General features: G+C 41.8%; 1 protein-coding gene across 2 annotated transcripts in view; it reads right to left on the reverse strand.

Annotated features, from left to right (window-relative positions):
- Nucleotides 1-2552: 2552 nt before the first annotated feature.
- LOC306913021 (RNA-binding Raly-like protein) overlaps nucleotides 2553-16508 on the reverse strand; it is a 42685-nt gene continuing 28729 nt past the window's right edge. The window contains exons 5-9 of one of the 2 annotated variants that reach the window (XR_013788466.1): nucleotides 10385-10501; nucleotides 8619-8791; nucleotides 6999-7041; nucleotides 4663-4888; nucleotides 2553-2772 (exon numbers count right to left, since the gene is read on the reverse strand). Coding sequence is in view for 1 of the 2 variants with exons in the window: in XM_079489518.1 (XP_079345644.1) it covers nucleotides 7009-7041; nucleotides 8619-8791; nucleotides 10385-10501 (323 nt within the window). In the remaining variant the exon portion in view is untranslated. The remainder of the gene's footprint in view (nucleotides 2773-4662; nucleotides 4889-6998; nucleotides 7042-8618; nucleotides 8792-10384; nucleotides 10502-16508) is intronic. The other variant, XM_079489518.1, reaches the window with a different exon arrangement.

Consider the following 16508-nt stretch of genomic DNA (forward strand, 5'->3'; position numbering starts at 1 on the left):
ACACAGGGACCCAGGCAGGGACACAGGGACCCAGGCAGGGACACAGGGAGAGACCCACAACACTCCGTATAGGAGTGGTTGCACCACTCAAAAAGAACAATGTGCAGTAACTTTTGACAAACAGGATGTGAATGATCATTAATCAAAAAGAAGAACATTTCCATATGCAGTAACAGTTTATCCACTTCCCTATACATTGTTTATTTGTTAATTTGTTTATTTGCAAATATTCTGTTTAGCCTCGATAGGATACTTTTGCCATTTGATTTGTCCTAATGTTGGTGCTAAATAACACTTCAACTCACGGCCAGACCGGGCGGGGAGGAGGGGCCACTTTAGCTCTGAGCAGATCCATTATGTTATACTTTATCCATTGAAAAATAGCAGATCTACAAGCTCATGAACTTGTAGGTCTGCTATTTTTGAAAAATCGTAAAAATGTGCCTCAAATCTTTGAATATATATTATTACAGAGTGAACATTTTTTAACTCAAATCTTTGCTTCTGGAGGGTCCCTGGAACAACATATTTTCAGATGGAGGGGCGGAGGCATATTACATATAATTCTTGGGGTCCTTCATGAAATATTGAGCACCACTGATACAGAAACATAAGGTTTTTCAGAAAACTGTCAGGATTTTGAAGACATTTTTTTTTTAAATCTCGACGTCAGGCCTAAATGGCTTAAGCTAAGAGAGTGTGGTGCACTTTTGCATTACAATATTTTCCATTCTTTTGCAGAAAGTTTACTCCCCCCGCCGCCTGACCAAAAAAGGTCAAATCAATGCCATGACAGGCAAAGGGAGACTTGGGGGAGGGGGGGCGTCAATTCCATCACAGCAGCAGCAACAGTCCCATGTTGGGAGGCTGCATTAAGACAAAAGGGGCACTGCTTCCTGGCATGGGACCAATGCCAGTGGGCTGCCAACAGGGAGGCATTTCTGCCTCTGAAACTTGGCAGGAGCTTGGAATAATAATGATGGAACAACCTCAGAGGGCAGCCATGCAATAAATGCATAAGCTGGGTTACAGTTATGCTCACAGCTCTACTGGCTTATTAATGGGTTCGGAAATTCAAAACTTGCCAAAAACAGATGTTACATGTGTTCGTATATGGAGGTGGTTGATCGTGAGAATGCTGTTCATTTCTTCTTCTTTTTTTGTTCTTTTTTGTGTCGCAACAAAAACTTCAAAACATAGGGTGGAATATAGTCTCATAAATGTTGTGTACATTGATTTCACATTTTAAAAAGCAGTAACAATTGTCATCAACAGCAATGCTCCTGTCCATCAAAATAATTTCTTTAATCAGGAAAAAGTATATATTTTTCTTATTTTTTAATACTCTCTAGCAGGTAAACGAGTAGGGCAATTAAACACTTTAAATGGCGGCCATGTTGTGGTTCCATTCATTTTTCCTATAGAAATTTCCGAAAATATTTATGTTCATTATTTTAAGCCTTAAACAAAGCCAGGCTCCTGGTGAATCATGATCATTTGATTATGTGTAAAAACAAACAGCAAAAAGGGTATTAATTGAATATACTGTATATATATATATCCATCCATCCATCTTCAAGTGCTTATCCGGAATCGGGTCGCAGGGTAACAGTTCCAACAGAGATTTCCAATTTCCAGTCTTCCCTTTCCAGTGCAACCGAGGTGTTCCCAGGCCCACTCATGTGGTCTTTGGTCTGCCACGGGGTCTCTTCCCAGTGGGACGTGCAGCGAGGACCTCCCTAGGGAGAAGCTCGGGAGGCATCCGTACTAGATGCCCCAACCACCTAAGCTGGCTCCTTTCCAAATCAAGGAGCAGAAGTTCTCACATGAATGATTGCACTTCTCACCCTATCTAAGGCGAGTAGGAATGAATATTACTCGGCATATTGAGAGATTTGCCTTCTGGCTCAGCTCTCTTTTCGCATATACTATAAAATATTAAAATATTATTTGACACAGAATCAAATGTTTTATGGTCATGATTCACTGGGAGCCTGGGAGCTTAATTAGTTCCGGGCTTAACATAATTAATATAAATATTTTCAAAAATCTCGATGGGAAAAAACAATGGGCTTTCGATCTGTGGAACCACAGAAAAGGGCAGCCACTGCTATGCCCCTGACTCTTTCAGAAACGGTACACAATTCTGTCATACGATCGGAACAAAAAACGTCAGAAGAGGTCAAACTCATCAGGCCATTGGCCAATGCATTAAATTGATATATTTTCTTTTAAGAATGCACATCGCAGTCCGTTTTTGTGGCACAGACCACCATCTAAATGTTATTTATCTCGAGGATACAACGTGGGGTTTGGAGGGGTAGGCGAAGGGTTCTTGGTCACACCAGTGGTTCCCAAACCTTTTAGCTCAAGACCCAAAAAGAGTAATTTGATGTGTCCTCCCGGGACCCAAACTAGTGAAAATAGACAATCTACATATTTTGCTAATTCTTAAAAGTGTTTTTTTTCCTTCTTCCCTAATGTATGGCATGTCTTTAATTGCTTTTCTTATTCATCTATAAAATTATTTGAATTTCTTTTGAATTCATGAAGAATTTATGAAGAACTTTGTTTTTTATTGGAAGAATAATAATCAAAAACTAAATGTAGGTAACAAACCAAAAAAGGGATCCGTGACCCAAACATGGGTCTCGTCCCAGTGTTTGGGAAACGGTGGTTCACACCACAGAGGAGGGTCTTTCAATCCCCTCTTGAAGGCGGCGATGACTTCTTCTCACACTGCAGACAGACTGGGTTGGCTGTTCCTTCACCCTGAAGGGAGAGAAAATGATGAAAACACACTATCAGAGTTTTATTCCTTCCTTCTAAAACATAATGCCTGCTGCTATGTACAGTAAATCTGATGAGGATTAAGACAGAGCTTAAAAAAGCATATCCGGTTTGAACGGCCACAGAAATATCTTGGGAGAACATAAACCATTAACCCATTTTAGGCGGGAACCCCTTTTGGTGTTTTAAACATTGTTATACTTTAGCTATTGGTGGCGCGCTACGCACTTGTAAGTCTGCTATTTTTGAAAAAAATTAAAAAAATGTAATATATATTTTTTCAGAACAAACGTTTTTAAACTTAAATCTTTGCTTCTGGGGGGTCCCTGGAACAACATATTTTTAGATTGGGTTCAGCGGCCTCTTACATACAAATGTTGCTGGTTCCTTTACATGAAATATTGAGCACCGATATAGAAACATAGGTATTTCAGAAAACTGTCAGGATTTAGAGAAATTTTTTAAATTTCGATGTCAGGCCAAAATGGGTTAAGACCTGACGCTGATTCCACACATGGTCTCTGTCGGGTGGGAACCTCGTACTCGTATGTCCAAAACTGTTAACTTTACAGGATTCAAATTCAAAAACAGCAAAGGTAGCATAACTTTTGATGCTTTCGTGTGACGCTGTAGATCAATAAGGTAAGGCGTTAAGTTACAAAACAAACAAACAAACAAAAAGATACGAGATTTATGCCCGATAGCAACAAAATAACTTTAGAAAAACGTATGTTGCTATACTGTATATAGAGCTAACATCTAAAATGACACAGCCGCTTTCCCATTTTTAATAGGTTAAGAGATGCTTGCTTTGGAGCTGGCTGTCTATAATCTCTCTGGATATAGAACTTTGTATAAGATTCTTCACGCTGCTATTTTCTCTGCTCAGTAGCGCCTGCAAGCAGAACATTCACATTCTGTCCCCCCCACACACACACACTTTTATTTATGTATGTGCTCTGGAGAGGTTCTGCATCTTAGAAATATGGGCCACAGCTAGACATTTTAAGTACTGTAGTAGATATATATGGAAATGAACCGGACTGCTCCGTATGTAGCTGAGCAGAGGGAAAATAATCACACTCGTTTGAAGTGAGGGGCGGCCACTGTGGCGTACACGTGGCGTCACTGCTTAAAGCAAACATTAAAAGTCCATAGACTTGAATGCCATATGACGTCGCAGGTGGTGGCCTGTTTTTTAGCGGCTTTCATTTCTGAAAGCCAGAAGCGCCCCTCAAAAACCATGCACATGCCTGGAAACCAAGGCAGTGAAGGACTTGTGTGGTGTTAGAAGAGACTATTCCATATTTATTGGTTCTACAATTGGCCTTAGTGCCTTAATATAATATTTTTTCTACTTGACTATGCTCTACAAATGTATGTTAGCTTATGACAGTAGATGTGTGTGTGTGTGTGTGTGTGTCTGGGGGGGGGTGTCATTTGACTACTCTGATTATCTTCATATCTTCATTGCAAAGACAGCTTGTCGACCTGTGTATATAAAACACGCCTACTTTGTTATATACTCATTCCTGATGAAGACCCGGAGGGGTCGAAACGTTGATTCCTGATTCCTAATAAAATTGATGGGAGCTTAAAGAACGGTGTGCGGACTTGCTACCTTCTTCCTGGTGTTAAAAGTGAACATTCGTGTCATAAGGTCTTAATGGGTGAAGACTCCGACAAAAAAGTCAGACTTTTATGAACAAAATATTTTACATTTAAATGAAAAAGCCCCTGCGGTTAAACTTTTACCTAGATGTTAATATCTCCTCGTAAATAATAAAGGAAGAAGCAGCTTAACACAAGTTCTCTATTGATGATGTGACTGCATCATTACCCGTACCCTGAAGAGACGAGGGAACACTTTACCTTGGGCTGTGCCATTTGCAGCCACTTTTTTGCACAATTCAATTAGATGAATGTTGTTTATAGGGCCGTTCTGGGCCATTGGAAACATCATTATTGCTCCGTCTGTCAAAGTCTGCATTAGCTGCCCTTCACTAGACCCAGACTTCCAAGTGTCACAGAGCCTGATGACTTTAGGAGACCATTAATGGATATTTTGGAAGCTTGAGATCCAATCCATTGGCTGCACCTTTAAAGGGATAGTAAAAAAAACAAAAAAACTATCGATTACTCACCCCACAGGGTTTTTGTTTTTGTTGCATTCCTAAGCCAAAAATGTATAACCAGCAGTGGTTCTCTATGGAGACACAAAGAGTCTCTGCTATGTCTCCATAGGGAACCACTGTTAGTCATCAAAATATCCATTAATTCAAGTCTCCATGGGGTGAGTAATCACCCCCAAAAAAAAATCATTTTGGGGGTGAACTATCCCTTTAATGAGGACATTTAAAGAGCCCTGCACCCCCAGGACCGTAGGAATCTAGAAAGATCTACGAAGGGATTAACTGGGATCTACTGATCAAGGAATAGGCAAGCTAGGCCCAGGGCAGAAGGGTTAAAGGCATACAGTATAGCGTCACAGTCCCGCCCCCTTTCATGACGACGCCAGGCCCAGGAAATAATTCTCAATGCATTTTTCCCATAGACATTTCAAAAAGTATTTATTTAAAGACATTTTAAGCGTCGTACGAAGCCAACTCGAGTCGTGACAAATCATGACAAACACAATATTTTGGACCAAACAAATTACAAAGAAGAAAAACAACAAAAAAAGTGTTGTAACCTGCTGTTTTTTTCTTCTTTCCAATTCTTTGTTTGGTGCAAAACATTGTGTTTATTGTCATGATTTGTCACGACAAGAGTTGGCTTTGTCCGCTGCGTAAACGTCTTTAAATAAATACTTTTTGAAAAGTCTATGAGGAAAATGAACGGGGAGTTATTTTCCGGGTCTCTTGAGGGGGCGGGACGCTCTATAACCCAATAAATTAACTTTTGTCTATCGTTTACCTAGTGTCATAGAAATTTAGATGTAAACATTTAATAATACCCCTTTATAAAAGAGTATCTCCTCTAAATTACAGTAAAGCCATTTCCTCTGAGATTATCTCATCTGTCACACCCCTGTGGTGCCGTTTTGTCTCACAATGTTACTGTCCCATTTGTTGAACTGATAGGCTCAAGTCTTGAGGCTGTGTTGGGGGCTGGCTGTTGTGGGAGTGAAAGCTATAAAGGCTGTGATCCTATGTTACTCTGGGAGTCAGACTGGGGTTTCCATTAACATGAACAGGTCATAGTAAGGCTCGATAGTAACTTGATGAATGGAATTAAATCAGAGAGTTCATGTAACAACAGGCAGCAAAACGATATAAAAAAAGATCTGTCCATAAAGTCCAACAACTGCTTAGAATAATAATGCAGTCGGGTGTCTCTTCACGTTCCACATGTTTTCTTCTGCGGTTGTAGAACGAGAACATACACTCTGGTTGAAACCTAAGGGCACGTCCTTGCGCGCTCTTCGCTCCTGCATGAGCCGGTTTAGCTTCGGTGGGGTTTAAAAGTTCATTTTACTTCTCTGGTGATATTTCTGGAATGTTTCAGAGCGGACTTCGGTAGAAGAGAATCTAAATGAGAATATGAGCGATGTTTTGGAGTTTATGGACAGAACTCTTATATTGTTTTGCTGTTGTTACACTGAGTCTCTGATTAATTCCATTCATCAAGCTTTTTCTTCCGTTTTTTTATTCTGGATTCACAGTAAAGGAATGTTTTCCAAACTAAAACACTGTTGAAGTGTGGGTGGCTGATAATATATTCACCACTTCCTTGTATTATGATAATTAAATAATTCACCACAGTGCAAGTCAGGACCCAGGAGAAAGTGCCCCCTTTCCGTTTAACCCATTTAGGCCTGACGTCGAAATTTAATTTTTCTTTTTTTCTAAATCATGACAATTTTCGGAAAGATTTGAGGCACATTTTAACGATTTTTCAAAAATAGCAGACCTACAAATGAGCTTGTAGATCTGCTATTTTTCAATAGCTAAATTATAACATAATGTTTAAAACACCAAAAGGGGTTCCCGCCCAAAATGGGTTAAATGTCTGAATCTACTGTAAGTAAGTACATATTTAAATCTCCAATCCATAACCTTTTTTTGTGAATACAACTTTAACGTTGCAATCTAATAACCTATTCCATCCCTGCTCTGTCTGAAAAGCTGTGCAGTTGTTTATTAAGAGTTTACTGGTGCAGATCCTTGTGAAAACAAACAACAACGAAAAATATTCAATGTTTTTACCAGTTTTTCCTCAGTTGTCAATATCTGATACGTGGTTCTCTATCTGAAAATGAAAGGAGAGAAATAGCACTGGCATTTAGGATACAACAGCCATTTGAGTTACACAATTGTCAATTATCATGACAAAAAAACACCCGCACGCGCACGCACATGCACACGCACACACTCAAATCTTTAATCATCAGCCTTCCTCTCAACTTGTTTATTTGACCTTGTGAAGTAAAATTGGCTTTTGCCATCAGTCTAACAGTCAACTCTGAGTGTTTAACTCCACAGTTACATCTTCATATCTTAATTTGTACTCATGCCAGTTTGCATGCGGCTCTACCAGCTCTCTCTTCTTCTTAATGCCAGCAGCATTCTGCTTTAATTACAGCTTGTGACATTCTGAGCGTGTCTCCCCTTTCCGCTGCGTTTGTGCGCGTGTGTGTGTGTGTGTGCATGCGTGCGTGCGTGCGTTCGTGCGTGCAGCAGGGAGATTTGTGCCGCCACTTCTTCTTGAGCCAGGGTCGACAGGGAGAGAGAAACTGTCAGCCGAGGCGCCCTCACCACTCACTCATGTGCAAAACCTCTCGCTCTCTCAGATCCGAGAGCCATGAATAATTCCGGAGAGTTACAGACAGACAAGCTTGTTTGCCCATTTGAGATTCCTCCCCCGCACCTCCCCACTCTGTGTGTGTGTGTGTGTGTGTGTGTGTGTGCTTTTTGTTTTTATCCCACGATTTAGCATTTTTCACCCAGTGTCAATTATCTAATGAAATCTTGGGCGCTACACTCCCTCTGCCAGCCTGGGGAGGGCAGCGGACTGACCTCATGCTTCCTTCTATGCATGAGGAGTACAAGCTGCTTCTTTTTACCTGACAGGGGAGCGTTTCCCCGGCCGGACGTAGCACGTGGAAGAAACACGTTATTCCAACCAGTTCCTTTCCCCTCCATCAGGCGCCCCGGCTGGCCAGGGGGAGGTGAAAGATCTTTTGAAACATTCTAACAACACAAATCTGGTACGGGGGCTCCCTGGCACAAACAAAATTTAAGACTTTTTAAGACCCTTTTAAGGACCCGCGGGAACCATGACAGAACATTTTCAGTCTTTCAGATGGAGGTTAGGGGACAAAACACATGCCTATTAATTTGGGCCAATTAATCTGGGGGTCCATGAGTCATGGACCCCCAGATTAATACCATGACATGGAAACGTTTGAGAACCACTGGTTTAAATAATAATAAAAATATGTGTAAGCAAGCCGTAAATAAGCAACTACACTACAATTTAGAAACAAGCCCGCCACAAAACGCAACCCGCAATATTTACAAGCAACTTTACAAAAAAGAAGCCCCTCAGTCCGTTGCTCTCCCCAGGTTTGCAGAGGGAGTGTAGCGCCCAGGATTACACTAGACAAATCAACACTGTGTGAAACAAATGGGGTTACAAAATCATGGGATAACAAATATCAACAAAAAAAAGAAAGGAAAAGGAAGCACAAAGTCGCTTATAACAAGCGGACACGGCAACACTGCAGTGTCCCCTCCCCTCCCCTCCCCGCCCCAATCCCCCCCCCCCCCCCTCCTCCTCTGTCCACTGACAGGCCCCTACAGCTGTCAGACGGTTTCACCTCGTACCAGATGGTGGCTGCTCTCCTCGTCGTAATCGTCCTCTCCGCCGTCGGTCATCTCCCCCGCCTCAACGTCGTGCGGCCCCTCCTCGCCCGCCTCCTCCCCGGAGTTGTCCGCCGTCTCCGACACGGACTCCTCGTGCAGGGAGTCGCAGTTGTCCTCGTACTTTCTCTGGGCGTCTGAAACCGAGGTTGACATCGAACGCTTTTTAAGACAGTGGTTCTCAACCAGTGGTCCCCCAGCTAAATGATGAAGTTGATAACCAAATGGACCACTTAGGCTAACTCTTGAGAGTCTGGCCCGGGCCGCTGGCGCGGTGGTCCGGGCACCCTAGGCGATCCTGACAACCTTTGCTGCGTGTCACTCCCCATCTCTCTCCCCATTTCCTATACCATTCTACTGTCAATAAAGGCATAGCCTAGCCCTATAGAAGCCCAAAAATACATCAACAAAACTCTTGAGTGTAAAATGAAACCGGGTCCATTTAGTTTCGTCTTTCAGTTTTAGAATTTAAATCAAATACCACTGAAGCGGGAAAACGCGGCACTCCAAAGTAAACAGTGCAAGACAGCCTTCATCAAAGCAGATTCAATCTTTAATATGCTCTGAGGAAGTCTGAGGCTGAAACTTCGGTGGTATTTGATTTAACCCATTCTGAACAGGAACCCCTTTTGGTGTTAATTATGTTATACTTTAGCTGTTGAAAAATAGCAGATCTACAAGCTCATAGCACGGCACAGAGTGCCGCTCTACGAGCTTGTAGATCTGCTATTTTTGGGAAATTGTGAAAATATGGCGCAAATCTTTGAATATATGAGTGAACATTTTTAACTCAAATCTTTGCTTCTCCCTGGAACAACACATTTTCAGATGGGGGTCCGTGGCCAAATAAAGATAATTCTGGGGGTCCTTGTTATGAAAAAGGTTGAGCACCACTGACATAGAAACAGGTTTTTCAGAAAACTGTTATTTATTTATTTTTTTAGAATCGGCCTCTTTTTAGGTCTAAATGGGTTAAGTTATTATTTATAGCTGAGCACCCACTGCCTAAAATAAAAAGGAAGGAAGTGCACCTGATTTTCTTTCTTGCCAGTTTGAGATAATGAATTTATTTTAATTCAAACATGTGTTGCATGAATGAATAATATAGGGCATAAGTGGTTAAGAAAATGATCAGATTTCTTTGCTGCTGGATAGAGTGATGCTGTGCCTCCCAGTCTTTTTTAACTTAAGTAAAAGTATCAATACTGCAATATAGAAGTACTCTGTTACAAGTAAAAGTGCGGAATTCAAAATGTACTTGAGTAAAAGTACAATATTTGGATCTGAGTACAAATAATTCAAAATTGTACTTAAGTACAGTACTTGAGTACAATAGATGTCCTCCGGTGGAGGACATCTATAAAGACCTCTCATATAAAGTGAGTGAATGCTGTAATGGCACCTGTCTGCTGTTATGACAGAGAGCCTGCTCGCTCGTATCTGCCTTGTGATGTCAGGAAGACAGATGGCCCGTGTGCGCTATTCATTTTCTTCCCCCATAGTGTTTCCGGGGACCCATGTTCGGCTCACGCGGACCAGAGCCGGAGAAGAAGAGAGTCGCGACATGCTTTGATCTCGCCGCAAAGCGGGTGCTATTATGGGCTATTATATGGGCTGTATAGTTCCAAACATTGGAATTGAGATAGAATGAGCACTTCCGCATTAGCTCTAGTTGTTTCAGGTTTTATAATTGAATAGCTTCCTGGCATGTTGTGGAGAGCTCCCCTCACCAGACTCTGCTCTCTGTTGCTTCTCGATCTTGTCGAGGCGTCCAAGAAGGGAGTCGATCTTCACCTTGATCTGAGTCAGCTCACGCTTGATGGTCTGAAGCTGGTCCGTCTTCACGGCTGAGGCACGGAGAAAATAAACAAAACAGCATATATTAATGTGTACGTTTTAGTTTGGCTAACCTCACCTCATGGTATTCTAGCACCTCAAACTAAAACGCAGTAAAATAAAACTACAGACCTTTCAAAACAAGCTAGTCAGACTACTACTAGACCTCACACCTATAGGATTCACCTAACCCCTGCTCATTATGCTAGGGTGGGATGGCCCAGGGTAGAGTACAGCAAATTCAAGATAGCCAAGGGACCAGTGCCCATTCATGTACCTTGTTAAAAGAGAGGGAGGGAGCACCAGAGGAAGCTCCACTGATGTCATTCCCCCCAGATTGGGCACAAACATGTGGATTACAGTAATTCGTTCTACTATTATCCCACCAAAAGGTGGATTGCCCTACCAACAGCCATCAAAAACAGTGACTCCCAACCAGAGTCCTGCACGGGTCCAATTTTCGAAAAACCTGCATCTGCCCCGCCCGTCAATCATCAGTTCCGTGACCCGCCCGTTACCTGTGATGATCCGCCAGTTCCGCCCCGCCCGCCAAAAAAATGGGCCCGTTGCCCGCCCCGTTACCTGTTCGTATCACCGCTCGCTATCTTTGACTTTATTTCATCCAACACTGCATGTGATGTGGTGGTGGTGGTGGGCGGGCTGCGGTGCATCACGTTGCACACGGAAGTGGTGATGTAAGTTGACTGAGGCTACTGCTGCTTATTATCAATTTACAATTTACAATTTAGGCATTTAGCAGACGCTCTTAATCCAGAGCGACTTACAACAAGCAATAACAAAAGCATGGCATACATCACATATATAAAAAGTAAACTAAGAACGTAACAGTGGAGTATCTATGTTAACTATACATACTATACTATATAATATATTATACATGTGTACTATAAAGTGCTATGACTACATAAAGTGCAATTCTAGAGCTGTCTACGTAACAAGCTATAAGTCTGTTTAAAATACTATCTAAGTCTACATAATGTGCTATCTAAGGGGCTAGGCTAGGGCAAGTGCTACTTATTATCACAACATAAAGTTATATTATGATTTTGACCTAAATGGTGTTATATATCAACAACGATAGGATGATTAAAAAAGATTAGCCTGATGACCGTCTTGATCCAAGGCTCAAGGCTGTGTCTGTATCACAAATTACGTTAGAACTTTAGTTAAACTTTCAGAGTGACGCATTACTTTACCTGGGTTAGAGCCTACAGTACATCTTGTACTGTAGACATTATAATCCCTTGGTGTTTCATTAGCGCGAGGTGACGAAAATAGGCTACAGGCTACAGCTCAAAGTAGTGATAATCACAACACGTGAAATGCCACGATAAGGATGCAAGGATTCGGCCGTGATGTCACTGCTATGCAACAAGGAAGTATAGCACAGGAGCAGAAACAGAACGGCATTATGAAGGAATCGTCAGTGATGTGACATCACAGTGACATCACAGATAAAAAATGAAACGCTCGATTAACACCAATTCATCAATTCTCGCTATCTCTGGCGTGGCATCTAAATAGTGAATAGCGCCCTCATGCCCAGGCCGGCTTGTGATTGGCTGAGACCGCGGCCGCCATGTGGGTATAGGGAGCGATCTGCTATGTTGACTTGGACCACGCACGAGGCGGTGCAGACATGTCGGAAGGTACAGAAACTAGTGTGGGCGAGGATTTATGATTCTGTCCCTATCGGAACGTAACTTGGATGGTGCGTCGTCTCAAACGAACTTGAGACGACTCGGCACCATCCAACGTTCCGCACGCCTCCGTCATGGTCCCGAAAACAAGTGCTCCCAGACGTCTCGCCTCCGATGGAAACAATAATAGGGTCCACTCTGCCCAGGTAACTCCTCTTTCATATTATACTGTCCTTTACTGTTGAGCACTGCAGCCATCCTCTACTCATAACTTCACTTCTTAACACTTAGCCCGCTAGCATTTATTGAAAAATTAGGATCTAATTCACGCCAGCATTTTTTTCCAGTTGAGCTCTTATTTTGAAAAGCCAATTACCAGACTTCCGGAAGTAGACTTATCCTAGTAAGTTTAACGGGTCTCGTTCAACTGTCGTTTACAATATGGATCTATGCCGGGGCACTGGAGGGCTCCTCATCGCCGGCTCTGTGCCATCAAAGAAACGCTGTTTTGACCAAAAATGCCATCTGGGACAAGGAATAGGAATTACAGGCGATTGAAAGAAACATAGAATGGAAGACGGAGTCTTGTGACAACAACAGCTAGCTACCCGATGCTAACGTAAGTAGCATTATGGCTTGATCGATCGAATGCACTATAAAAGCGCAATTGCCATTGATCTACGGCAATGGCGTTAAGCGTAATAACAAAAAATAGGCTTCAATTGCCATTGATCAATGTCAATGGCGCGGAACCTGTTAATTGCCCTCATAGCTTGGGGGGGGGGGGGGGGGGGGGACGCTCCTCCTGCGTTTCAGTTGCTTTGCAGAAATCTTATCAGAGATCAAAGGCCACAGCATGCTATCATCTGTTAATACTTATAGAGCGCTTTTTTATCACACCCATCAGCTTAAATGACACTTTCTTCAGGGACCAACCCCCCTCTGCTTTGGAGATTAGAAAATAGGCTTACACCCACCATGCTGTGCAGTTCCATTTCTGTCTTACTAGTGCCAGTACTGTAGCTGTAGATACCTTGTTATGGTAGTATTGGACTATCAAATATTGAGCTATAATTTCATATTGATCTACCATTCCATGATTGAATTATATTGAGACTCCAATCCATTTACTAAGAAAACTTGGCAATTTGGTGAAATAAAAACTAGACACAAATGTTAGGAAGGGACTATAGTGGAGAAGTGATCCAGTAGAACTAAATAAAAAGAAAGCTCATTTTATGCTTGGTTTCACTCTAACAATCCAATCCATCTTTTACTGGTTTCCATATAATAGAGGGTATGCACGTGACATCATCATCAAAGTCAAAGTCGTACGATTTGTCACACACGTTACCACAGTGAAATTTGTTCTCCACATTTGACCCATTACATCTCTTGGAGCGGTGAGCCGCAACCAAGGAACGGTGAGCTGCAGCTGTGCCGCGCTCGGGAATAATTTGATTAGTAGATTTGATCCCCCAATCCAACCCTTTTGATGCCGAGTGTCAAGCAGGGAGGCATTGGGTTCCATTTTTACAGTCTTTGGTATGACCCGGACAAGGATCGAACCCCGGGCCGACCTCCCAGTTTCAGGGAAGACACTCTAACCACAAGGCCATATAGTCTAACCTTTCTTTTTTTGTAAATTAACATACTTCAGTGGGTTTCAATCTTTTTCATAATCAAGGCCTATTCTTTTTTCGGCATTTGAGCCACGTACGGACCACCATTTGATGAGATTTAGCCTCTTACCATATAGGCATACGTTGATCATAATGTCAATCATTCTACATTCTCTACTCATTCTTGAAAAAAGTAATGCAGATGTTTAACATCAATTTAACAATTTAATGAAATTGAATGAAATTTAACAATTTAATGAAACCAAATGGACCCATACGGGTCCATTTGGTTTCATTTTACGCTCTCAAGATTTAAAGATCTAATAAGGGTCCATTTGATTACCAACTCCCCATCATTTAGCATGGGAACCACAAGGAACCCCCTCAAGGATCACTGGTGGTTCCCGGACCACTGGTTGAAAACCAATGTCCTACTTCAGTGGTTCCCAAAGTGGGGTCCGGGGACCCCCAGGGGTACCTGAGGGAGTTCCAGGGGTCCCCAGATAAATGATAGTTTGGAACCAAATGGACCATTATGGGTCTGTAACTCAGAGAGTGTACAAATGGAACCAAATGGGTTCCATTTGTACACTCTCAGAGTTAAATTAACATTGATTTTACAATATAAATTGGGGTCCCAGAGATAGAAATGCCATTAAATGGGGGGTCCGTAGCCTAATGCATGTGAAACTTGGGTTCCTTGAAATTAAACGCGGGCTAATTAGTGTCAATTTGGGGATCCTTGACATGAAACATTTTGGGAACCAATGCCCTACTTGATCATACACATACTGTAACAGTGTCAAACAAAAGCATCAAAAGTAGCAGATCTGCAAGCTTCGAAGCGCAAAGCTAAGTTGTTTGTTTTGAGCTTGTCAATCTGCTACTTTTTCCTATCAATTTGAATCGTGAAAATGTAACCGTTTTGGAAATATGTCAGGTTTCCACCTAACAGAGACAATATGATAATGATGCCCTATAACCCAATTGGCAGTGCAAAGTGTGTCATGTTTTGAAAAGGGAAATAAACAGACATCATCACAAGCTGAGAGGCAAACATAAAATTCTCTTTGACACCTATGAGATCCTGGCTGGCTGTGAGGGGTGGGTTCTGAGTGGAGAGTAAACAAACCCCACTCCTTCTGGCGTGCAATTGACCCAGAATTACAGGGTCCCAATGGGTGAGGACTTCATTTAATTATTCAAGTGCATATTTTCTTAATTTGCTACTACTTGTATTTGCCTGTATCTCACTCTCTGTCTCTCCTTCTCTCTCTCCGCCCACCCTAGAGTCTGGGTCTGCTATAGTTTTCTAGTTAAGGGGGTAATGTGTAATGTTAATGTAACGTTTCTTTGACACTTGTGATTTGACACTTTAATAAAATTGAATTAATTTCAGCATGAAACTTAGTGAACTTACAGCTCATCAGCTGTAAATCATTGTCTGTCGACAAGTCTGTCGATCTGCTATTTTCTGCGAAAGCTGTGAAAGAATGGTTAATATTGAGAATATGGCCAAAAAGAATAAGAATCAGCTGAACATAGCCACTGCTGTGTGAGTCTTTGCACAGAGTGGCGAGAGGAGAGAGAGAGATAAGAGATGGATTATTTCAACAGATAATCCTACACTATTTTTTGGACCCGGCAGTTTTTGTTTACAATGCCTAACAGAAATGCCATTTTTGTTTACTGTTCCAATGCGGAATGTATTATTAAAGATGGAGTGCCGTGGTTTTTGTATATATTTTTTCAATGTGTTGTGTTTATGAGGTGACAGTACTTCATTCGACACCATTCGGTGTGGTTTATCATACAACAACAGCTGTGGGTGCGGCTTCAGTTCAGGTGGATCACCACCCATCAGTCAAACCAGGCATACTTAATGAAAGACATTTTAACAAATGCTGTACACTTTAAAAAAAACGAAATCTTCCCCATTATATAATAATAATACCTGATGATCATGTTTTAGAGAGGAAATAAATCACGGCACTCCATCTTTAAACTATTAAACCGTGTCATAAAATGGACCCAAGAAGACAATAAACTCATTATTGCAATTGTTAATCGTCAACTGGAATGTCATATCGTGACAGTATGAGGCGGATAGCCTTCCGAAAATCTATAACCCACATTTGGAACGTGCAGTGCAGTTTGTTATTTCAACTCCATCTGAGCTGGCTTTGGGCAGCTTATTGGGCTTTGCTTATTGTCCTTTGATGATAAGAAACTGTGGAGCCATTTCTAATTTATCAGTGGCTGCAGGCTCTCTTCTTTTGTGCTATCAACCGCATAAGCTGCAGAGGTGGAAACACGCACTGTCTAATCCACAGCATCAGTGCATCAGCACCAGATAGCCAGATAGTTCTGGCTATAAAGACATATCTTACTTTAGCTTTGGAAAATCTAATTTCAGGATATCAAGATGACCACAGGTAGGGTCAGTGGTCTGTAGAGATGGACATGGACAAACTGATGCAATTTCAGCACTTGCTTGAAAACACAAGTTTCCGCAGGAACATTAGAGAAACTTTAAGACCAAGAGAGTATTTAATGGTGTTTTCAATGGTCTGCATTATGCATCAAGGGACGTTGTGGACTGCTACCCTGAACACTGAAAAGTGATGCTAAACTTAAAGATGGAGTGCCACAATGTTTGTATTTTTCCAGTTTTTCATGTGTCTATGAGGTGACAGTACTTCATTAGACACCCTGGAGTCGTTTTTATGTGCAAT

Source organism: Electrona antarctica (genome assembly GCF_951216825.1).
Source record: "Electrona antarctica genome assembly, chromosome: 20".
In the NCBI taxonomy this organism is placed as follows: Eukaryota; Metazoa; Chordata; class Actinopteri; order Myctophiformes; family Myctophidae; genus Electrona; species Electrona antarctica.